At 44.0% G+C, this 26,064-nt stretch overlaps 1 protein-coding gene across 1 annotated transcript in view; it reads left to right on the plus strand.

Moving 5' to 3' along the window:
- Window positions 1-1,620: 1,620 nt before the first annotated feature.
- Lama3 (laminin subunit alpha 3) overlaps window positions 1,621-26,064 on the plus strand; it is a 227,740-nt gene continuing 203,296 nt past the window's right edge. The window contains exons 1-2 of the mRNA XM_042675276.1: window positions 1,621-1,923; window positions 19,157-19,309. Coding sequence (XP_042531210.1) covers window positions 1,621-1,923; window positions 19,157-19,309 — 456 coding nt within the window. The remainder of the gene's footprint in view (window positions 1,924-19,156; window positions 19,310-26,064) is intronic.

Genomic DNA, 26,064 nt, shown 5'->3' on the forward strand with positions numbered 1-26,064 from the left:
TTCTGGTGGTTAATTGGAAGTAAAGTCTTAGATTTTCCTGCCTGGGCTGGCCTTGAACTGCAATCCTCAGATCTCAGCCTCCTGAGTAGCTAGGATTAGAGGCATGAGCCACTAGTGCCTAGTTTTTAAAAACTATTAAAAGAAATATTTTATTATTGGAAATCATTTAAAGTACAGAGGAAAAAGAGACGACATGACCAAAAACATACCCCACCCCATCTCATCTTTACTTGTGCAGGAGTTATGGTTTAAAGTGGTAGAGTGCTAACCTTGAGCAAAAATGCTCAGAGAGAGCACTCAGGCCCCAAGTTCAAGCCTTATGAAGAAAAGAAAAGAAAAAAAACTTGACTTGCTAATACATTCGTGTACTCTTTTTGCATTTAATCGTGTTTAGTTCTGCAAAATTTACCAACAACTTTATTCAGATATAATTTACATATCATAAGCATAAAACACATGATTGAATGTGTGTGTGTGTGTTTAAGCATATTCACAGAGTTACATAACCATCACCACTCTCTGAGAACATTTTCATCACTCCCCTAAAAAGAAACCCCAAACCTGTTAGCAGTCACTCCTGTATTATACGTGGTCTTTTGTATCTAGCTGTGTTTACTTGGCATTATATTTTCAAGGCTGATCCTTAGTTTTGCGTATGTCAGCCCTATTTCCGCTAGGATGCTTCAAGTGCCGTACTATTCTGGCTTGGCAGGGTTGACTCCTCCTTTAATTGCTTCCATTCTGCTCCTTTTGGTGAGGTGATTACTCAGACCTAGCCATAGTCCCGGGGGCACACCCTCCGTCCTAAGACCAGCATGATAACTCCAGTAATTCGCTCAACATCTCAAAAATTGAAGGGAGAGGGCATTTCCAAGATTTTCACCGAGTTATCCTTCCGCTTGCCTAAGGACAACTCCCGCTACTGGCTGAGGTTTGCATGTGGACATACATTTTCCCACTTCTCAATCAGGAAGCACCTTTAATCCCCGGCTTAGACTGTGACTGTAGTGCTAGGATCCTAGGTACCCAAGGGTGAAGAATGGACGGATCAATACTTGTCTGGGAACAATGTATTGGACGAAATGTTCTGCAGGCATTGGCAATTTCCTGCAAGCCTCTCAGGTCAGGAGCTGGCGTCTTTGGCGTCTGGTCTGAGATCATGAGTATTTCGAAAGGAAGATGGTTGGATTTCTTCCCCGGAGGTTGGAAGCCCCCGGGCCGTCCCGGGGAGGGTCTCCCGGGTTTGGACCACTTGGGTGGGAGTCCCCCCCCCCTCCCCCGGAGAACACCTCCTGCCGTCCCGATCTGAAGGAAGTTTGCAGCGCGCACCAGGCTCCCGCAGAGCCCAGGTCAGCTGGCTCCAGGCTGGGCGCAGACAGCTCCACATCCCGCGGTGCCCGCCGCAGCTGCTGCCGGTTCCCAAGCCGAGAATCCGCCCCCACGCGCCGGGCTCCGCGTGGAGCGAGGGGCGTGTCCCGGCGCCGCCCACTTCCCCGGGCTGCGCTGGCCCAGGCAGCCGCCGCGGGCAACGCGAGGCGCGAGCGCGCGCGGGGAGCGACGTCGTCCCGGGGCGCCGGTGCCGCTCAGCCCCGCGCAGTCGGGAGACTTGGGTGCTGCGGGATGGAAGCGGCCGCGCGGGTTCGGGGCTCGGCCCCGCGGCCAGTTCTGCCGTGGTCACGGCCGCTGCCCTTGCTGCTGCTGGTGCTCTGCGTGCCCCTCTTGGGGAGCGCGGAGACTCGGGACCCCGCGCCCGCAGCCCGGCTCAGCCTGCACCCGCCCTACTTCAACTTGGCTGAGGCCGCGAAGATTTGGGCCACCGCCACCTGCGGGGAGCGGGGACCCGACGGCGGGCAGTCTCGCTCGGAGCTATACTGCAAGTTGGTGGGGGGCCCCACCGCCCAGGGCAGCGGCCACACCATCCAGGTGCGTGACGCTCCCCGCGGAAAGCAGGGGTGGGGTGGGGCGCACGCACGTACTCTCCCGCACGTGTGCCCAAGGGATCGGGTGACCCCCCCCCCCCAAGAGACTGGGGCAGGGGCTGTCCCAGCTCTGGGCGGGCCTAGCTCTGGGGACCCCGTGGGGTAGGCTCAGCGCCCCTGGATAGGGTCTAGGGGAGCACAGCCCCGGCAGCGCGCCACCCGAGGCGGGGAGGGGCGAAGCGCGGACGAGGGAAGGCTGTGGTCAGGTTTCAGCACGTCCCGGAGAAAGGTCTGGTGCGGAGTTGCAGTGATGTGACAACTGTCTAGCGGCCAAGTGGCAGGGGACCAGGCGGGGGGTGCAGCCTCGTCTCCCCCAATCTCTCTCTCTGTCTCTCTTTTTGGAGAGGTTGGCAGCGGTTACCTTCTGGGGTGTATGTTAGAAGAGGACTTTTATTTCCTATCAGTAGAGTCACTCTGGATGTCACAGAGAAGATTATCAGTAGAGTCACTCTGGATGTCACAGAGAAGATTCGCAGTACCGGGTGGGCCTCGGTGGCCCGTGATCCGTGGGGCGAGGGAGTGGGGCTTTCTGATAGACTCAGAGTCCCTGGCCGCACACAGCTGGGGGAGATGACTGTGCCGTGCGGGCTTAGCCGTGTGCACGCACACAAGCCTGGCCACCTGCTGTAGGATGCACACCTGCGGGCGTGCCTGAGGCAGGGCAGCGCCACTGGAATCTAGTCCTGACCGAAATTCTCTACCGCAAACCATGCTGTCAGGGAAAGTTGCCAGACTAGGGAGTAAGTTTGGAGCATGGGTGCCCAAAGTGCAAGATCAGTACCGGTGCCAGGCACTGGTGCCTCACACTTGTCACCCTAGCTACTTAGCAGGCTGAGATCTGATTAGCTGGGTTCAAAGCCAGCCTGTGCAGAAAAGTCTCCGAGAGATTCTTACAACCAGTTAGCCGGCAAAAACAAAAACAGAAACAAAAAATCCCCCCTTCCCAAGTGGAGGTGTGGCTCAAATGGTAGAGTGCCAGCCTGGAGTGCAAAAGCTAAGGGAGAGCATGAGGCCCTCAGTGGAAGGCTCCCATTATCTGCACACAAAAACAAGCAAAATTAAAAGGTCATCACTGGTGTCTTGTTAGTGTGCTACTGTTTTCACCACATATTCTCATAAATGATACGTAGTTGAGCCTGCAATGCTTTACATAAATGCTTATTTATATATAAATTAGATGCACTTATGGCCACATTAATATACTGTGTGCCTTATGAAACATGTACCAATAGATTAAAAAATAATATAAAAGTGATAATAATTTTCTCTAACAGAAATTTGTGTTAGGGGGAAAAAAGTATTTTTGGCAGTACTAGGGATTGAACTCATGGCCTTGGGCTTGCAGGCTTCTATACTAAACCAGGCCCCTCTCACTCCCCTCCCCCTCTCCCTTGGTGGTTATTAATTTTTGGCAGTAGTGGGGTTGGAAATCAGAGACCTTTACTAGTGATCTGCCCTTTGAGTCACCCCTCTAGCTGCCTTTGTTATTTTTGAGGCAGGGCCTGGCTTTATGTCCCAGCTGGCCTTGCTGGTTCTTCTCCATTGGGATGGCAGGCATGAACCGCTGTGCCCAGAAGAAGTTTCCTTTTCTTATAGCTGTGTTAATAGACTTGCCCAGTCATTGATTGAGATAATAGTTTCTCAAACTTTTATATCTGGACTAGCCTAGAACTTCAGTCACCCAACCTCCTCTTTCCAAGTGGCTAGCATTGCAGACTAAGTGAGAAATTACCCTGGAAGCCAGAGCATTTTTTGTTAGAAAATTGAATTTTCTCTAACAGAGGAAATGAAATAATTTGTTTTGTTAAATTATTTTGTTATTGCAACTATAGCTATTAAATAAATATACAAATGGTTAGAAAACAAAATTTTCTGTAACAGAGGAAATGAAATAATTTGTTAAATTATTTTGTTATTGTGTGACTATAACTATTAAATAAATATACAAATGTAATTGCATATATAATTCTTTTGAACAAGTTTAGCTTAGCACTCATAATTCAACAATTCAAAGTTAATTAAATTAATTAATTAAAGGAAAATTTTGAGACAGAGTTTCATAGCCCAAGCTGACCTGGAACTTGAAATGCAACCCAGGTTGTTCTCAAACTCAGTCCTCCCCCTCTCCCTCCTCCTCCTCCTCCTCCTCCTCCTCCTCCTCTTCCTCTTCCTCTTTCCTTCTTCCTTCTTCCTACTTTCTTCTTTTGCCAGTCCCGTGGCTTGAGCTTAGGGACAGATATTCGAGGCCTAGGCATTGTTCCTGAGCTTCTTTTGCTCAAGACTAGAACTCTACCACTTGAGCCACAGGGCCACTTCTGGCCTTTTCTGTTTATGTGGTGCTGAGGAATCGAATCCAGGGCTTCATGCATGCTAGGCAAGCACTCTACCACTCAGCCATATTCCCAGTCCCTACCTCTGCTTCTTGAGTGCTGGGATTATACAGGTCCACTAATTAGCCTGGCTGAAGCTTATTTTATATTAGTGCTTATTAGTATAAAATACTTTTTAGGTGCAAAGTAGAAATGGGGAACTCTTGTCCAGAAACCATTAGCTTTCATGGTGGTGAGAAGAGAGCATGAAGCTAAGTGAGGAGCCCCAACAAGTGTACACAGTGTGACTGCATATATCATGATGTCATGTCCCCTTAGCTCAGTTCATCATTCTGCTACATCCTTCTCTTACTATAAAGTTGTTCCCATGAATTGGAGGTAAGTGTCTCATGGACTCTCCTGCCTGGGCTGGCTTTGACTGTGATCCTCAGATTTCAGCCTCCTGAATAGCTAGGATTGTAAGGCATGAGCCACTCTTGCCTGGCTTTCTAAAAGTTTTCAAAAGCAGAAACTTGGCCAGTGATTGCTCACTTTTCAAGTTGTTATTCATCACTTTCTACTAGGAAAAGTGCTATGGTTTAATGCTTTAACAATAAATTTTAAAAAGGCTCTGTAAGTATTCTTTCGGAAAACACTAAAATATTTTAGGAAATTTTGTTTTCAGATTTTTAAAAGTGCAGATGGATGATTTTAGAGTTATGTATGTCTAGCTTGTTAGTAAGAGGTGATAAAAAACATTTTCAAATACGTTTTTGACATACATTTCTCTAGAATAGCATTTATTTTCTACATGTCCATACGACACTTATAATTTTATGAAACTGAGTTTATTGCTATATAATCAGTATCAGGTAGTATATTTCTGGAAGCTGCTTGTTATCCCAACAAAGGCAAAGTTACATTTTATAACTTATGTAACTCCTTTTAAAAAATGTGTGTGTGGCCGGGCGCTGGTGGCTCACGCCTGTAATCCTAGCTACTCAGGAGGCTGAGATCTGAGGATCGCGGTTCAAAGCCAGCCCAGGCAGGAGAGACCGTGAGTCTCCTATCTCCAATAAACCACCAGAAAACCGGAAGTGGCGCTGTAGCTCAAGTGGTAGAGCACTCGCCTTGAGCTGAAGAGCTGAGGGACAGCGCCCAAGCCCAGAGTTCAAGCCCCACGACCGACAAAAAAAAAAAAAAAATGTGTGTGTGTGTGTGTGTGTGTGTGTGTGTGTGTGTGTGTGTGCTGGTACTGGGGCTTTCTTACATGTAGAAAAGTACCTGGCACTCTACCATTTAAGCCATGACTCCAGTCTAGCATTTTTGCTGGTTAATTGGAGATAGAATCTTGAAGACTTAGCCCAGGCTTTTTTTTTTGTTTTTGGGTCCGGTCATGGGGCCTGAACTCTGGGCCTGGGTGCTGTCCCTTAGCTCTTTAGCTCAAGATGAGTGCTCTACCACTTGAGCCACAGCAGCACTTCCGGCTTTTTTCTTTTTGCTGAGGAATCGAACCCAGGGCCTCATGCATGCAAGGCAAGCGCTCTACCACTGAGCCACCTTCCCAGCCCCAGCCCAGGCTTTTTTAAAACTGTGATCCTTTGGGTCTCAGTCTCTTGAGTAGCTAGAATTACAGGTGTGAGCCACTAGTGCCTAGCTAAAAACACTTTTTATTAGTATATATTAATTATACAAACTAATGTGTTTCCTTGTAACATTTTCATACATGCAAATAGTACACTTGGATCATATTCATTTCTTCATTACTCTTCTCCCTTTTCCTCTCCTCTTCTATTTCAGTAGTCCTTGTTCTATTTTTATATCTTTTCTCTTGATTCCACATATGAGAGAAAATGTATGACATTTGTTTTCCTGAGTCTGGCTTGTTTTCCAAAGCATGATAATTTCCATCCATTTCCCTGCAAACAACATGGTTTAATTCTTCTTTTTTGGTGGCATAATACTCCACTGTGTGTATGTACTATATTTTCTTTATCCATTCATCTATTGATGAATGCCTAGGCTGGTTCTATAACTTGGCTATTGTGAATAATGTTAAAAAAAAGATAACAGAGGTGTAGCTGTGGCTTAAGTGGTAGAATATCAGCTTTGAGCTGAAAAAGCCAAGTGAGAGCACAGGGTTCTGAGTTCAAGCTCCAGTACTAGGAAACACACACACACACACACACACACACACACACACACACACACACATGTATGTATGCATATATGAATATCTAATGTGTGTATATGTATATATATTCCTTTCTTGTGATTACTTCTTAGTGTTATTATAAAGATGATGTACAGAGGGTTTACAACTACATAAGTCACAGTTACATAAATCTTTTTTGGACAATATAACTCTTTCCCAGTTTTCCCTTCCCAGCCCCACCCACAAGTTGCATAATCCATTTTCAGCCTTTTTTTGTTTTTAATATATATGTATGTACATATGTGTGTGTATATGTATATATAAACATTTCTCTAACAGCAGCATAGGCAGCTCTAGATCAGCTAAATTTGGACAGCCTTTCTGTTCCATGTCTATGGAATGTGTGCCTCTTCTCCTTTCCCTTTCTGCTGTTCCCTTCCTCTGTTACTCAGTGGGGTCACTTTAGACCTGGCACTGGTGTGTTCAAATAACCACAGTCATTGGTTTCTCCTAGTCTCTATCTGTCTGATGCTAAACATCATTATGCCCTCTTAGTCACCTAACTCGCTGAGAAGCTGTGTTCTGGCTGTTTGAATCACAGGCTCTAAGAAGCTGGGAAGTGCTGCTCTGCTTCAAATCCTAATCTGCCATCTTGGTTCCTCCTCCCACATAACTCTAAGGTTAAAAGCCCTTTTAAGTATTTTACTGGGAGAACACAGTTAAGTCCTGCATAGTCAAGAGACTTTCACGGTCATTCTCCATTTCAGTACAGGCTGCAAGTCTCCTGCTGTTTAGGAGAACAGAACCCATGTCCCACTTGGCCAGTTACCCACAAGCTACCACACGGCCTTCTCAGATGATAGCCTGGTGGCTTGCCTTCTCCCCGGAGGACTGAGGGCTTTGGGTAATATGGAATCATCTGACTTGGGGACTAGGTGAAGTCTCCTTTGTCAATCTGTTTATTAGCTATCAGTACAACTGAGTTTTTATTTTTGAGTAAAATAAAGATAAACAGCAACTTTAATATTTCCTTCTTGCATTTTACTGGATTTCCTGGCATACACATTCAGCATTGGGGGGAAATGTCCTAATTATGGGTAGAGTAGAAGTGAGGAAGTCCTCATTGTTCTCTTCTTCCCCAGGTTTTCCCAGGAAGGGCCACCCTTGCTCTCCCTAACAAGTATTTTCAGTGATTTTTTTTTTTTTTTTAAAGATTAATACTACTGTTGTAGAGGCCCAGGAAAACTACCTTTCCTGTTCCAGTTGGGTTTCTAGAACAGATCATGACATAAGAGATCACACTCTTAGATAGAATAGGCAGTGGCTTTCTGGGTTCACTCGAGTGTAGCCACAGAAAGACTATGCTGTTACCTCCTATTCACCTCTGCAAATAAGGGCTGAACCAAAGCCTTGGTTAGCTGAGCTTTCTGGTTTCGGAGTTGAAGGCTAGGAAAGGGGCACTAACTGATGGCATGGGAGGAGAATAGAGTGATAGTTGAGTTCAGAAGCAGGTGACTAGATACTCCTTCTACTGCAGTATTGACAACATTTTGTACAGATTGGTCTTTCAGACATGTGAGGGGTGAAGAGAGGTCATGTGGCTCAAGTGATAGAGTACCTGCCTACAAAGCAGGAGGTCATGAGTTTGAATCCCAGGTACTGTCCTCAAAAGGTGGAGCTGGGCGCTGGTGGCTCATACCTGTGTTCCTAGCTACTCTGAAGGCTGAAATCTGAACATCATGATTCTAAGCCAGCCCAGGCAAGAAATTATGTGAGATTCTTCAGTTCACCACTAAAAAGCTAGAAGTGAAGCTGTGGCTTACGTGGTAGAGTATCAGCCATAAGTGAAAAATCTAAGGGGCAGCACCAGGTTCTGAGTTCAAGCCCTAGTATCCACATTAAAAAAAAAAGATGGATGGTAGGAGATATGTGGAGAAGGACAAAGAGATTATGATGAATGAAATGGTGATATTTGTGTTTATGGTGTAAAAAACATTCACTGTAGTTTCGCTGGACTTAAGATTCTCTGTAATCTTAAGTGCCGGTGGCTCACGCCTGTAATACTAGCTACTCAGGAGGCTGAGATTTGAGGATCACAGTGGTTCAAAGCTAGCCCAGGCAAGAAAGTCTGTGAGATTCTTATCTCCAATAAACCACCAGAAAATCGGAAATGACACTGTGGCTCAAGTGGTAGAGTGCTCACCTTGGGCTGAAGAACTTAGGGACAGTACCCAGTCCCAGAGTTCAAGCCCCACGACCGACAAAAAAAAAAATTGGTTCTTGGATTCAGGAATTTTATCTATATTGTTCAGCTGTATAATCAGAGTTTAGAATCAAGTCTGAATCACTGCAAATGCTCAGAAATTGTTGAATGAGGGGATAGCGGAAAGAAGATAATTTAAGGGCTATGAAAAGTTAACATAAAGGACAAATGTTTAAAAACATACAGATTAATTCTGTTGGAAAGCAATTACAAATGAGAGAAGTCACACTTAGTGCTTCAGGTTTGAGTGTTTGCTTACTTATAGAATCTGAAGATATTACATATGACAGGCAATGATAAAAATGGAAATGAAAAGCATGTTGAAATGTAATCTAGAGTTTGGTTTAGGTTGGCATATACTGTACTTACAAGGGATGGAATGTATACTTTGCCAAACATATAATCTTGATCTTGTACATTGATAATTGAACATACTTTATACCTTACTCTGTTGCATTGTGGTTTGCCTAGAGGGCTGTGTGTTTACCCTGATGGCACAGATAAGGAATTGTCCACACATGCTATGGCCAGGAGTGAGTGCTTGCTAACTGCAAGTCACAAAGCTGTTTCTTGTAGGTTTGTGTAACTTGGATTCATGGTCAGAAACGGGAAACTCAATTTCACGAAAGCTCTATGTGTAGGACTACTGTGAAAGAAAATCATTTGTTAACTTCAACAAGAGCTTTTTCCTTACTGATATGAAAATCTGGAGTTAGGGTTCCTAAGTTCCTTGATATTTTTATAGTAATTATTAATGAAAAGAGTTATTTTGAGACTCTAGACAAATGACTGCAATCAGAACCATAAGTGTAACTAATTCTTTGTGTGTGTGTGTGTGTGTGTGTGCGCGCGCGCGCGTGCGTGTACTTCTGCTAGTGTGCCAGTGTTGGGGCTTGAATTCAGGGATTGGGTGCTGTCCCTGAGCTTTTTTGCTCAAGGCTAGCAGCTCTAACACTTGAGTCACTCTTCTTCCAACTCTTTTTGGTGGCTAATTGGGGATATGAGTCTTACCAACTTTCTTGCCTAGGCTGGCTTTGAGCTGTTATCCTCATATTTCAGCTTTCTGAGTAGTTAGGATTATAGGCGTTACCTTCTGGAGCTTGGCTAGTTTATCTTATTTTTTATTTTTATTTTTTTGCCAGTCGTGGGGCTTAAACTCAGGGCCTGGACACTGCCCCTGAGATTCCATTGCATAAGGTTAGCACTCTACCACTTGAGCCACAGTGCCACTTCTGGCTTTTTCTGTTTATGAGGTACTGAGGCTTTATGCATGCTAGGGAAGCACTCTACCACTAAGCCATAGTCCCGGCCTTTATTTTACTTAAAAAAAGATATTCCTAATACTTTTTCCATGTTTGTAGGCATAAGCTAGAAAGGTTTAGTAACAAAAGTATACATATGAGCCAGGTGCCAGTGGCTCCTGCTTGTAATCCTACCTACTCAGAAGGCTAAGATCTGAAGATTGATATTTGGACAGCCTGGATAGGAAAGCCTATGAGACTTTTATCTCCAGTTAAACTCTAAGAAGCAAGAAGTGGAGCTGTGCATCATGTGATTAAGTGTCATCCTTGAGCAGAAAAAGCTAATGGACAGCACCCAGACCCTAAGTTCAAGTCCTAGTACTGGCACCAAAACAAAATAAATGAAAACTCACATAGAAAATACATGGAGAAGACAAATCTATGAGTTTTTCCTTGGAGAACCAAGTTCATTCTCTAGCTAAGAAACAGGGTTCCCAGTAGCAATTTAAATTTGTTTCTCAGCAAATGGCAGATTCCTGGGAGCTTGTGGACTTACAGGGTTGCTGACGAAAAGCTACAACTACAACGTTTGGTATTTGACTATAATCAATTTTAATTTAGTCTCTGAATTACTATTTTCCTTTAGAGTCTGGATCATTTGAGAGAAAGAAACATTCAGACTTAGCAAGAAGAGAAAACAAAGGCTATCATTTACTTCAGCCTTTTACTTATAAAATGATGATACTTAAACCATCCCAGAAAGAAATATCTCTGTTGTATATCTTCAGTGTACATATAAAAATGACGTTTTTTCATAGCTTTAACAAAAACTATTTTGAAGCATGTGAATCATTTTTCTTCAGCATTATTGAAGCATGACTTAGATTACATAAAAGTAAAATGCATCCAGTGCAAGTACAAGTTCAGTACACTTTGTTAAATAAGTAGATTTGAGAAACTACCACAAGTTTTAGAACATTTCTTCTAGGCCCCAAAGTTCTCTCATAGCTGTTGCATTTCCACTCTGTACTTCTTGCTATTCTGTAGCAATCAATGGTCTGCTTTGGCCTTGATAAATTTACTTTTCCCTGAAATGTCATATGAATGCCATCACACAATATGCAGTTCTTTGTGTCTGGCTTCTATTGCTTAGTGTAATGTTTTCAAGGGTTAATCATGTTGTTGCATAATTCAGTAGTTTGTTTCCTTTCATTGCTGAGTAGTGTTCTATGGAATAGAGATATGTCATTTTAAAAATACATTCACTACCAGGCACTGGTGGCTCATGCCAGTAATCCTAGCTACTTAGAAGCTGAGATCTGAGGACCACAGCCCAGAAGAATCCCCATGAGACTCTTTTTTTTTGGCCGGGGGTGTGGGGGCCGGTGGCGTAATGGGTCCTGAACTCTGGGCCTGGGCACTGTCCCTCAGCTCTTCAGCTCAAGGCTAGTGCTCTACCATTTGAGCCACAGTGCCATTTCCAGCTTTTTCTGCTTATGTGGTATTGAGGAATCGAACCCAGGGCCTCATGCATGTAAGGCAAGCACTCTACCACTGAGCCACCTTCCTAGCCCGCCCTCCCCCCCCCAGACTCTTATCTCCAATTAACCACTCAAAAACTAGAAGTGGTGCTGTGGTTTAAGTGGCAGAGTGCTAGCCTTGAGGCACAGGGACAGCTCCCAGGCCTTGAATTTAAGCCCCACAACTGACAAAAAAAAAAAGTACACTCACTGGTTGATGGAGTTCCATTTTTAGTGTGTGTGTGTGTGTGTGTGTGTGTGTGTGTGTGTGTGTGTGTGTGACTTCTGGAGGGTGAACTCAGGGCCTGGACACTGTCCTTTAGCTTTTTTGCACAAGGCTGGTGCCCTACCACTTGAATCATGTCTCCATTTTCAGCCATCACAGTATTTTATGAATAGAGCTACCATTTGCTTGCTCATTTTAACAGATTAATAAGGAGTCTGCAGCCTAGAGAACTTGTCTAACATCACACCAGCCAGTGTGTGCAAAGCCAGGCTTCAAACCCAGGAGGTTTAGCTGCAGAGTTCATGCTCTTTCTTACCCACTGTGCCATTCCTCCAGGGCTGAGCTAACTAGTCTTTCCACAGAGTTCCATTGCACACCTTATTAATTCCACTCATCAGCTTGGAGCAATTCATTTCATTCCTGCTTCCTTATTAGATCATGAGCTCTTTGAGGGTGGGACTGCTTCCTCCTGCTCATGTCTGCAGCTCTTGTGGCAGCTTGCCTTAAGCAGCCTATACATGTTTTAGGAAGACACAGACCGTGAATAGTTCTTCTGTTAGTTGCAGCACTATTCACAATACCTATGACGTCGAAGCAGAATGAAAGTACATGAATGGACCCTGACATAGAATTTCCCAGCCAGTGCAACTCCCTGATGGAAGTGTTTGATGGATATACCTGAATTTCAGCCAGCTGTGTTTTGGAAGACAGATGTGGTCCTGAGAAGTTGAATTTCAAAGCAGTGGTGCCTGATGCAGTGGTTAAGTCCACTGCCAGAAACTGGAGGAGGCAACGAAGGAACCTTCCCTGAGAGTTTTCATAGTGAGAACAACCCTGCCGGCACTTGACTTTGGAATGAAAGCCGTCAGAACTGTGAGACAGTGAATTACTATTGTTCTATGCCTCCCAGTTCACATTACTTTCTATGGCAGCCCCCAGAAAAGAACACAGTAATACAGTAATGTTAACTTCAAATCAGTCGCCCACACTATTGGTGGGGGAAGAACGGTGAGAAGGAAGGAGACAGTCTAGTAATTAGTACCCTGCTTCTCTGCTTATGGCATGATGTTATTTTTACATATCCTTATATAACCCTTGCTGATACATGGCTGTCTTAAAACACTTTACACAAATAGTTTCTTAAGGAGCACAGTAATTTATGAATTTAAGGAATGATTATTGTCTATCTCCCATACATATAGTCTATGTATGAGAGGGTGGAGGATAGAGGAGGGGGGTCACTATCTGGATGGCACTAGGAACTTTGTTGTTTGAGATTTTGCAATCTGGTAACTCCTCATGTGGTCCCTAAACACACATAGGAGGACTCTTGGCTAAATAAATCCTTAGAGACTATTTACATCAGGAATCAGCTTTAACATATGAAGAGACCATTAGTGTGATATAAAATAAAGATTGTGTTTGTGCATGACCCTTGGAGTGTGGTCAGAAGAAATTTCTAGTTCAATTGGGTATGTGTTGTTGCACATTGTCGGTTTGGGGGATGTTAGACCACTACAACCTTTCAACAGTGCCTAGACACCAATAGCATGGGTGTTTTGTATTTCCTCTGTCATTATCCAGCATCTTTCATGTGAGCAAAATTAGTATAACATGTTCTGTTCATTGTAGCACTAGTCACAATAGCCACAATACAGAAACAGCTTAAATATCCAGTGGCAAATTGTGAAACACAGGCACAGACACACATATATTACTGGACTTAGAAAAGAAATCCTACCGTTTGTCATAATATGGATGAATCTGGAGGGCATTAAGATAAACTAGACTCAGAAAGAAAAAATACTATGCAAATTCACTTACCTGTAGAACTAGAAGAGCATACACATGGAAACACAGACTAGAGTGTGCTTATCTGGGATGCATGGTTGGAGAAATGTAGAGATGTTGGCCAAAGGTTGTGAAGTTTCAATTGGTAGGATGACTCACACAGGGATCCAAGGACAATGTGAGGACTTCAGTTAATAATACTGCATTATATACTAGAAAATTGAAAAGAGAGATTTCAGGTGTTGACAAGATGGATGTTAATTTTCTTGATTGCTGTATGATCTTACTATGTATATCAAAACATCATGTTGTATATATATATATATATATATGTATATATATATATATATATATATATATATATATATATATATATATGAAAGCGAGGTATGGGCTGGGAAGGTGGCTCAGTGGCAGAGTGCTTGCCTTGAATGCATGAGGCCCTGGGTTCAATTCCTCTGCACCACATAAGCAGGAAAAGCTGGAAGTGGTGTCTGTGGCTCAAGTAGTAGAGCACTCACCTTGAGCTGAAGAGCTGAGGGACAATGCCCAGGCCCAGAATTCAGGCCCCATGACCAACAAAAAAAAAAAAAAAAAAAAAGCAAGTTATATCTTATGTAATTGTGTGTGTGTGTATGTGTGTGTGTGTGTGTGTCTGAAAAGAAGGGCAATATCAAGTGCCACCTGAGTGTTGGATGTGGAAGAGTAAAGGTGGTCTTGCCTCTACATTTGCCTCTACATTGCCTCTACATTTGCATAGAGCCTACTGGTTGGATGAGTCCTAACTACCATTGAGGACTCTGGAACTTGCATCAGGGAGAGAAACGTTGGAGCTGGGAGTGGAAGGGCTTTATTCCCTGTGTCCTGGGATTAGCTGCACAGACACTAAATATTGAAGAGCATTTATGTGCATGGAAGACATTGATATCTATCCAAGGTAGTTTGCATAGTGATTTGATGAGGAGAGGAATATTTTGGACTTATATTTTCTTTCCTCTCTCATGTTTTCAAATGATTTCACATGAAGAGATTATCAATTAATTTATTAGTTAATGTTTTAAATACTACTAAATGAATGCTTTTTGTTTATATTTATTGATTGATTGATTGGTCGTGGGGCTTGAACTCTAGGCCTGGGCACTGTCCCTCAGCTCTTTAGCTCAAGGCAAATGCTCTACCACTTGAGCCACAGTGCCATTTTCTGTTTTCTGGTGGTTTATTGGAAATAAGAGTCACATGGATTTTCTTGCCCAGGCTGGTTTTGAACTGAGATCCTCAGATCTCAACCTCCTGAGTATCTAGGATTACAGGCGTGAGCCACCAGCGCCTGGCTTTTGTTTATTTTTGCTGGTACTTGAACTCTGGTCCTTATCCTGTCACTCAGCTTTTTTACACACAACTAGCACTCTACCACTTGAACAATGCCTCCAGTTCTGGCTTCCTTTGTACCTGTTATGATAGGTACTTACTGCCACACCCTGTGTTTTCTGTTGAGATGAGATATCATGAACTTTTTGCCTGAGCTGCCTGTCCTCAAGCTGTGATCCTCTTGATGCCCCCTGGAGATCTAGAATTACATACACATCTGAGCCACCATATTCTCCTTGTGGTGTCTCACATTTTTGCCTGACCTCAGACTATGATCCTCCTACATATTCCACCTGTGTAGCTAGAATCACAGGCATGCACCATCATAGCAGTCATACTCATTGAGATGGAGTCTTACTGACTTTTAGCCCAGGCTGGCCTAGAACAGTGATCTTCCTGATCTCTGCCTCCTACTCTGAGTAGACAGGATTGCAGGCCTGAGCCATCATGCCTGGCCTTATTTTCTTGGACATTCTGAAGAGTGAAATGGAATTTTAATGTAGTTCTCTTATGCATTTCCTGGTGGCTAAGACGTTGAATTTTTTTCATTTATTTATTGACTAAAACAAACAAGAGGAAAGGCAGATGTATGGGCACAGATGCTTTAAGGAGCATTGAGGAGTGAGGAGAATACATAGAATGATTTCTAGGAGAGTAAGAGTGACAACTGTATAACTGGAGACACTACATGACTCTCAGTTGTCTATGGATGGAGAATCCTAAATGCATCTTCCTTTTACCTGGCTGAGACAGATTCAAAGGCAGGCAGTGACCAGCAACAGGACATGTTCTTTGGCCAGGCTCAGTTTTTGAGTTGCCATCAGATTTGGATGCTGCATTTGCACGTGCATGCACACACATACATAAGTACTTGGGATTGAACCTAAGGCTTTGTGCTTACTAAGCAAGTGTTGTATCACTTAAGCCATGGTCCCAGTCTTTTGATTTACTTATTATTTTTATATTCGGTTGTTTTAGGGTTTGAACTTGGCTTTGTACTTCTAGGCAAGTATTCCACCACTGGGCCAGGTGTTCCACTACTCCAGCTCTTTTATTTTGTTTTTGAGTTAGAGTCTCACTAACTTTCACTGGGCTGGCCTCCAATATGTGAGCCTCTTTCCTCTGCTTCTGGAGTAGCTGATATTGCAAGTGTGTCATACCATGCACAGCTCTCTCCTTCTCCTCCAGTACTCTGTCTTGGAGCTGTCATTTTCTGAGTTACTTACTCTATTGGCTTCACTGCTTGGAGAGATTGTACCACCTCTGTTCATCTATCATCCTATCTGCAAAAGGTTGTAATGATTGTCCCTACTCCCTAGATTTGTCAGAAAAATGAAGGGTTACTACATTCAAAGTGTCAGATGTGCCCAGTCCTGGTAGCTCATGCCTGTAATCAGGAGGCTGAGATCTGAGGGTTATGGTTCAAAGCCAGCCTGGGCAGGAAAGTCTTTGAGACTCTTACTTCCAATTAATCACCAGAAAGCCAGAATTGATGCTGTGGCTCAAATTGGTAGAGTGCTAGTCTTGAGAGAAAAAGCTCAGGGGCAGTGCCCAAGCCTTGAGTTCAAGCCCCATGATTGACAAAAACAAAAAACAAAAAAAAATGTGTCAGGTGCCTGGATGTTTTCCTTTGCTCTTACTAGCACCAGGGTTGCTCTGTTTGGTTGCTCTGTCATCTGTCTCTAGGGCGTCCCCTGTATGTGTCACTGTTGCCCATTTCTGGCTCTCATTAGTGATGTGGATTCTTTACATCCAGTGCAGTCACAGAGAGTGCATTTTCAACAGGCAGTGCAATCACGCAGCTGGTTTTGAGTAGTTCCTAGACAGTGGATTCTCATGTTACCCACAGAAGCACAAATGGTTGGCAGGATTTGCTCATTTTAATAAAGAGGAAACATTGCTCAGCAGAGACTAAATCATTTCATTAGGTTCTACAGCTGTGGCTGGTAGAGTAAGGATTTGAACTTTCATTTTAAAAACATATTCCTTTGAAATGAATTAGAATGACCCACGCTCCCACCTATACCTGCAGTTTGGCCTGGGTGAAGGAAGTTGCTTCATGACATGCATCAGTTTTGCAGATGTTTATCTATCTGCCTTGTTTATTGGTGTTGTTGTACATAGCACAAGGTACATTATGGCATTTCTACAATGCATACAATGTACTTCGATCATGTTCACTCTTCCATCATGCCTCCTGTTCCCCTACCTCCCCTTATTCCTGTCCCTTCCACCTGATAGTAGTCTTTTTTCATGACCCTTTATTACCATCGTTAGCTCTCTGGTTTTCTCTCACTCACATCCCTCCCTCTAGGAATGGGGCATTATGGCGGTGCAAAACCACCCCTCCTCCATGCCCTGAAACCTCGTGTGTGGGAGCCACAGAACTGTATTCTGGGTCATCATCGCTCACCTGTGCCCATCTGCAATCATTCAAGAAATTTACTCAATTCTTGTCCAGATTGTTATAACTATGCCTGTGTTCTGGCGCCTCTCAGAAGGGGGGGGTTCTCTGAACAAGATCTTTGCAAAGTTCTCAGGTCTGGAACTGGAACACTTAGACAGTTCTCTCTACTTCGGGGCTTCAATTGGCCTAAGTTTCAATACTTGAGACGCTGTAGCCTCTAAAACCTCAAAGAGGCCTGGCTGAGTCTATGGCAGTGTGAAATGTTGCTGGTATGGAGTGCGGCTCTTGATGGATGAGTGTAGTTAAAGGCTCATCTTGCCAGGATTTCGGTGCGTGCTGCAAGGGTATTTTTGTGCTGCCAGGTAGGGCTTTTTTCCTGATCTGAGTTTCTTTCCACACATCTGGTAGTAGGCAGGTTTTTGGAAAGCCACATAATTGCTGAAGTACTTATACTCTGTCCAACCCAAGACATTGTTTCTTTCTTTGTTTCTTCCTTTCTTTCCTTCTTTCCTTCCTTCCTTCCTTCCTTCCTTCCTTCCTTCCTTCCTTCCTTCCTTCCTTCCTTCCTTCCTTCCTTCCTTCTCTCTCTCTCTCCTTCCTTCCTTCCTTCCATTCTCTCTTTTTCTCTTTCTCTGTCTCTTTCTCTGTCTCTTTCTCTCTCTCCCTCCCTACCTCCCCCTTCTCTCTTTCTTTCTTTCTTTCTTTCTCTCTTTCTCTCTTCTTTCGTTGTTGGTCATGAGACTTGAACTCAGGGCCTGGGCACTGTCCCTGAGCTCTTTTGCTTAAGAGTGCTTTACCACTTTGAGCCACAGCTCCACTTCTGGTTTTCTGGTGGTTAATTGGAGATAAGAGTCTCATAGACTTTCCTTTAGGGGCTCACTTTGAACCATGATCCTCAGATCTCAGCTTCCTGAATAGCTAGGATTACAGGCATGGGCCACTACCGCTGGGCTACTGCTTATTGATATAGCTCACAGAGCAGCTTGGTCAGGACAGAAAGTGTCCTGGGATATACACTGCAGCATCAGCCCCACACACAGGTCCTGGTCCTAGCAGGTTCTACCTGTATGGCTTATGGTAGTCACTTTACCTCTCTTTTATGGAGGCCTGTACTGGAACTTGAAGTCAGGGCCTTGCATTCTCCTTTTGGCTTTTTTGCTCAAGGCTAGTGCTATACCACTTGAGCCACATCTCTACTTCTAGATTTTTTGTGGTTAATAGGAGATAAGGGTCTCACAAACTTCTCTTCTAAGGCTGACTTCAAGCCATAATCCTGGGCTCTCAGCCTTCTGAGTAGTTAGGATTATAGGCATAAGCCACCAGCCCCTGGCTATACCCTTGGTGTTTTGAGAAAGGGTCTCCCTATGCATCTTGGGCTGGTCTTGAACTTGTGATACTTTGCCTCCATCTCCAAATATTGCAGGTTACTGTCTTGAGCTACCACACTAGCCCTCGTGTGTGTGTGTGTGTGTGTGTGTGTGTGTGCGCGCCCTGGAGCTTGAACTCAGGTCCTCGTTCTCTTACTTTGGCTTGAGCCATAGCTTCATTCCTGCTTTTTGCTGGTTAGCCTCCTGAGTAGCTAGGATTACAGATAGATGTAAGCCACTGGTGCCTGGCTAACTGGCATTTTGGAAAACATTACATGGGACAAGAAAAACATACCTGTATTAGATGGAAGATGCAAATGAGGTATATCAATAATAGTAACAAAAGTCAGAGGTATAAGCAGGGGGTATGGTTTAAGATTAAATGGAAAGTGGGAAGCCCTACTGCCTTCAGAACGCATTAGGATGAATTTCAGCAGCTGGTTATAAAAGTCTTGATTTCGTTGCTGCTTTTGCTAAATGGGTAAGAAAAAAAATGACTTGAAATTTTAAAAAATTCTTTTTTTTCCTAGGGCCAGTTCTGTGACTATTGCAATTCTGAGGATTCCAGGCGGGCACATCCAGCCGCATATGCGATTGATGGATCCGAACGGTGGTGGCAAAGCCCTCCTCTCTCCTCTGGCACACAGTACAACAAAGTCAGCCTCACCTTGGATCTGGGTCAAGTGAGTTTTGCCTTTGACTGCAACAGAACCATTAGTTTGGACCATTGTTTTCTGTGGTGATGTGTGTGTGTGTGTGTGTGTGTGTGTGTGTGTGTGTGTGTGTGTGTGTGTGAATTTTCAGGTACTGGGGCTTGAGCTCTGGTCTTCCTGCTCTTAGTGGTTTTGGTTTATTTTTTTTTTCTCAAGGCTGGTACCCTACCATTTGAGCCACACCTCTACTTCCATCTGTGATTTCTGACAGAACAGAAATTACTATAAAAGTGAACTTCAGTTTTTAATTCATTAACCATTGCGAAATCTATAGACATTATTATTTTCTACCCTTAAAACTAGTCAAAATGCAAATCCCTATTCTTGACTATTAAGGGAGTGAAAAAAATTAGTTGTAAATTGTTTTGTTGGAGAAATTGCTTTTTTTTTTTTTTTTGTCAGTCGTGGATCCTGAACTCCAGGCCTGGGCACTGTCCCTCAGCTCTTCAGTTGAAGGCTAGCACTCTACCACTTGAGCCACAGCGCTACTTCTGGCTTTTTCTGCTTATGTGGTGCTGAGGAATCAAACCCAGGACCTCATGCATGGAACACAAGCGCTCTACCACTGAGCTACCTTCCCAGCCTGATTTTAATTGCTTTAAAAAACATTGTGTTAAATGGCAGGGAATGTGCCTTATTGATACTGTGCTTGCCTAGCATGCATGAGGCCCTGGGTTCAGTTCCTCAGTACCACACCAACAAAAAAAAAAAAATAAAATTAATAAGAATAAAAGGAAAAAATAACCATTAAATTATTTTTTAAAATTGTTGTAGAAATGATAAAGTTTATCTTTGAGAGCACACTCTTCAGTGGCCTTACATGTATTGACACTGGTGTGCAAACGTCAGCATCATTGGCCTCCAGAATTCTTTTTTACCTTGCACAACTGGAGCTTGGTACTTGGCAATCCCTTTTCATACCTCTACCCAAGCCCTGGTAATTGGCATCTGTTTCCTGTGAATTAATGCCCCTCAGAACCTCATGTAAGTGGAGTCATGCAGTGAGTGCTTATCTCTATGACTAGCTTATTTCCTTCAGACTAAACTTTCATGGTTCACCTGTGCTGTAGCATGTGGCAGAATTTCCTTCCTTTTTAAGGGCAAATAACATTGCATTGTGTATATATATATCACATTATATTTACCCATTCACCCATTGATGGGCATTTGGATTGCTCCCAGCTTTGGGCTATTGTAAGTCATGCTGCTAAGGAGTCATGCTGCTAAGGACATGGGAGTGGTAATGGTATTTTTCGACAACATTCTCTTTCCTGGAAATCCTAACTCTACAAACACTGACTACTGCTACAGTTTGGGGCCTCACTGGGGTAACTGGTTCACAGTGGAGCCTGAATTTAGCCTGTCCTATCCAAGATGGCTGCTTTTGGCACATACTTTCTCTTCCTGGGTGGGGCAGCACTTGGAGCTTATATCAGTTGAGCTTATATGACACAGACAAAAGATTTTGTGAATGCATTAAAAGTCCCAAAAGGCAGATTATCTTGGGTAAGATCAGTTCTTATTTGTAGAGCTCTCAAAAGGGACTGAAGAAAGAAATTTGACCTGTGGGAAATTTTCCTGCTGGCCTTAAAGGGAAAGCTACCATGCCCTGAACTTCCCATGGAGCCAGTCATGAGGCAAGGAGCTCAGAATGAGTTTTAGAAACTGAGGGTGCCCTCCTACACCTTCCAGCCAACTGTTCCTATAACTATAAGTGGCAGAATCAAGTGTGGCTTTGACCAGAACATAGAACTTGGTTGTGCTATGCCTGACTCTTGACCTGCGGAACTTCAAGATAATATATTGTTTTAAACCATTAAGTTTATAATCATTTGTTTTGCAGCAGCAACAAATGAATTTACCAATAGTTCCCTTTTTGGACTACAGTACCTATGATTATACTGTTCTCTTTGTTGGATACCATTGCACACAGCATACAGTTCATCTAAAAAAGTTCTATTGGACAGAAATAAAAGAAGGAAGTACTATTTGGGAGTTGAACAAGACTGAGATTTCTTGTGTGTGTTATTTTTATTGGGTATAGTTTGGTAATAAAGAAGGGCACTCAACCTCTTTAGCCCATAGTTTGTGCTAAATTAGTTCTCTTCTGAGGATATTTTCTGCATCAGTTAGCATCTAACATAATTCACAGAGATGCTGCCTAGGCCCAAAGACTGTATAACCCCAGTTTCAACTGTGAGTTAGTTTTATCCCTCCAATAGCTAACATTAAGTCAGTAATCATAGCAGCAGCATTAACTCAGTAGGTTTAGCTTATAATGACTAGAACCAGGATGCACACTAATCATGTCAATGTCCTTCCTTCCCCCTCCTTCCCCTCCCCGCCCTGCCCCACCCCACCCCACCCCACCCCATACCCCACCCCACCCCACCCCATGCCACACCCTACCCCATGCCCCACCCCACCCCATGCCCCACCCCATGCCCCACCCCACCCCATGCCCCACCCCATGCCCCACCCCACCCCATGCCCCACCCCACCCCATGCCCCACCCCATGCCCCACCCCACCCCACCCCATGCCACACCCTACCCCATGCCCCACCCCATGCCCCACCCCATGCCCCACCCCATGCCCCACCCCACCCCATGCCCCACCCCATGTCCCACCCCACCCCATGCCCCACCCCATGCCCCACCCCACCCCACCCCATGCCACACCCTACCCCATGCCCCACCCCATGCCCCACCCCACCCCACCCCATGCCCCACCCCACCCCATGCCCCACCCCATGCCCCACCCCACCCCATGTCCCACCCCACCCCATGCCCCACCCCATGCCCCACCCCACCCCACCCCATGCCACACCCTACCCCATGCCCCACCCCACCCCATGCCCCACCCCATGCCCCACCCCACCCCACCCCATGCCACACCCTACCCCATGCCCCACCCCACCCCATGCTCCACCCCACCCCACCCCATGCCCCACCTCACCCCACCCCATGCCCCACCCCACCCCATGCCCCACCCCATGCCCCACCCCACCCCATGTTCCCTCAGCCCCGAGAATATATGGTTTGCTATGTAAACATAGCTGGCCTTGAACTCTTCATCCTCTTGCTTCAGTCTCCTGCATGTTAGGATTACCAGTATGTGCTACCATGCCTAGTTATTACAGCACTTAAATTGAGGATTTCTGTATTTAATGGGAGATTTTAACCAATTAATATAATCCATACCAAAAAATAAATAAAATAAAAACAGATAAATAAAATGATCCATACCAAAGATACTTACGCCATTTTTTTTTTTTTTTTTTTTGGTATCAGTACTATGGCTTGAACCCAGGGCCTAGATGCTGTCCCTGAGCTTTTTCACTCAAGGCTGGTGTTCTACCAATTGAGCCACAGCTCCATTTCTGGCTCTTTTGGTGATTAACTAGAGACAAGATTCTCATGGACTTTTCCTGTCTGGGCTTGGTTTCAAACTGTGATTCTCAGAGCTCAGCCTCCTGAGTAGCTAGGAATACAGGTGTGAGCCATTGGCATCTGACATAATTAATGCTATTTTTTAAAAACCTTGTTTGTAAAGTATCTCTTTAAGGTAAATGTAGAGATGCATGCCTGTAATTCCAGAACTCTCTGGGATTACAGAATCTCTGGGATTATAGAATCTCTCTATCCTTAGAGAGATTGAAATCAGCCTGGGTTATATAGTGAGACCCTGTCTCAAACAAAAAAATAGAAAAAAAAGAGAAAAGACCTATTTGATATATTGATATCTCCTTAAATAAGGGGTTAAATTCAGAAAACATCAACATAGGAGGAACTTAGTAATTTGCTTGTTGCTGACAGATCTCTTCAGTGATGGATTTCACCTTGAGTTTGCTCTCTGCCAGGATGGCAGTGTTCTCCTGTATTCAGCCTGCCTTGGCTTATGCCTGATGTACTGTGTACTCACTGTATGGTCCTTCCCTGTATACTTTACTGCCCTCAGCCTCATTTTCCTCACTTATGACGTTAGATGATTGTGTAAACCCCATAGGATTGTTGTTTAAAGTTTAAGTTAACTGCCTCATTTTTAAACTTGCAAAGACAGTGTTCATAATTTTTATTAAATAAAGTGAACATCAATAAACACTCCTAACTTTTGTGTCTTTAGAAAGAACAACACATAATACTGTTAAAAGTACTCTGGGAAAATTAAAAGTACTCAGGTAAAGGAATTTAAATTAGGTTAACCAGAGCACATTTCTTCTTTGCTTTATGTTGGAGCAATATGCATGTCTACAAGTATGCTTTATCTTGTATGATTCATATTTTATGCCCAATTGGCAAGATCTGTTTCCTTTTGTTTGCTGTGGTAACCATGAAAAGGTCACTGAGAGGCTGGACTGAACAATTTCAGAGTAATAGCAAACCAGGCATTAGTGGCTCATGCCTGTAATCCTAGCTACTTGGGAGGCTGAGATATGAGGATCAGGATTTGAAGCCAGCCCAGGAAGGAAAGTCTGTGAGACTTTCTTTTTTTGTCGGTTGTGGGACTTGAACCTGGGGCCTGGGCACTATACCTGAGCTCTTTTGTTCAAGGCTAGCACTCTACTACTTTAAGCCACAGTGTCACTTGTAGTTTTCTGGTGGTTAATTGGAGATAAGAGTCTCACGGACTTCCTCCTCCCTCAGATCTCAGCCTCCTGAATAGCTAGGATTACAGGTGTGAGCCACCAACAATTCCCCCTCCCCCTCCCCCCCCCCCCCCCCCCCCCCCCCCCCCCCCCCCCCGCTTTCTGTGAGACCCTTATCATCAATTAACTACAAAAAGTAGAAGTAGAGCTGCGGCTCAAGCGGTAGAACACTAGGTTTGAGCAAAGACGCTCAGAGACAGCACTCAGGCCCTGAGTTCACACAGAGGCTTGGAGAGGGAGAGACTTGGAGAGAGAGGGAGAGTTGAAGGGCAAAGGAGTGAGGGGAAGGGGGAAGAGAGAGGAGGAAGAGAGAGACAGACATACTTGAGAAATGAGAGAAAGACAGACATACTTTAGAGTTAGGAAAGGATGAATGTTGGTGCATGGTGGGAAATAAAACATAGGTCATCCGCTTGTGAGACCAATATATTGTTTGCCAACTGCCAAACTGAAATTTGACTTTGAGTTTGCTGTAGTCAGTTTGACAGATTATTTTGTTAAGAGGGGCTTGTTTTTCTCTTTTGAATTGTTGGAGGTTTTCATTATTGTTTTTCTAAAACAGCCAGGATATAGAGGGTAATTTCTCCCTCATAAGGTGGCACATTAGGGTACTTTCGTGAGTCATTCCTTCTGGGGTTGTTCAAGTTCATTTGAATATGCATTGTTGAGTTGTTATAAATTCATTATTGGCATTTCAGGATTACAGGTAGCTTTGTTATCATCTGGCTAAATGTAATACGTGCATCTTCACATAAAAAGTAAAATGTGAGTCAGGCACCAGTGACTCACACCTATAATCCTAGCTACTCAGGCTGAGATCTGAGGATCATGGTTCAAAGCCAGCCTGGATAGAAAAGTCCAGGAGACTCATCTTCAATTGACTGCCGGAATGCCAGGAGTGGGGCTGTGGCTGAAGTGGTAGAGTACTCACTTTAAGTACAAAAGCTCAGGGACAGTGCCCAGGTCTTAAGTTCAAGCTCTAGAACCTGCACAAACCAAACCAAACCAAACAAGCAAACAAAACCAAATGTGAAATGTGAGCCAGCTCCAGTGGCTTACACCTATAATCCTAGCTACTCAGGAGGCTAACATCTGAGGATTGAGCTACCAACTGGCCAGCAAAAAGCTGGACATGGAGGTGTGGCTTAAGTTTAAGTGGTAGAGCACCAGCCTTGAGCTAAAAAGAGCTCAAGGACTATGCCCCAGGCCCTGAGTTCAAGCTCTAGGATATGGAATGGCTTAAGCAGAGTCTTTGGAATTTAGGGCATTCCTTCTTCCCAGGAGTGTGTTCCTGTGAGCAGGGAGGATAGAGGGATGGATTTCCTTCAGCATCCTAATGAATCCTAATCTTACATTCCTTCAACCATGTCTGTATCCTCTGAGTTCCTGCTAAGCCGTGTGGTAGAGGCTGCCTAAATTATGAGCTCCTTAAATGCTGTGTGTATACAACATTCTTTTTAAATCTACAGGGCTGGGGAGTCCTGGAATACATTATTCTTCTCAACAACACTTGAATTAAACACTGTTCTCTCATACTATCCATCTGATGATATGTTTTGCTATGATCATAGAGAACCCTGATCTATTTTAAAGACCCCCTTCACATTTACATTTGTTAGTTTTCATATAACTAGCACCACAAATACAACAAATATAACAGAAAGCAAACCACATATGTTTCCTTCTAAAACACTCAGTAGGCTATGGACAGACAGCAGATGTCCTGAGCAGAGATAAAATCTGGCCCAGAAAGTAGCAATACTAGGAAATGAAATACTTTCCTTCTAGCATTTTCTTCTATGCTCTATAGATAGAAGTTAATATGATAAAGTGTTGTAACCTCCTTGGGGACTTACCAAGAAGCCCTGACTCACACGCAGTGAGGACTTTGGCATTTGACTGCTTCCCCAAATGAGGCCATAGTAAAGTTATCAGAGTTCATTTTTCTAGTCAGGAAAGGTGACAGACAACCAGGGTATGGCAACATGGAAAAATGAAACCTACAGTCCAGGGAAAAGAGCCCGCTGGGTGCTGAATCAGCCCCTATGTTTTATCATTATTGTTATTTTTGAGACAGG

The sequence above is a fragment of the Dipodomys spectabilis genome, unplaced genomic scaffold (genome assembly GCF_019054845.1).
Source record: "Dipodomys spectabilis isolate Male_0828 unplaced genomic scaffold, ASM1905484v1 ptg000024l, whole genome shotgun sequence".
Taxonomy (NCBI): Eukaryota; Metazoa; Chordata; class Mammalia; order Rodentia; family Heteromyidae; genus Dipodomys; species Dipodomys spectabilis.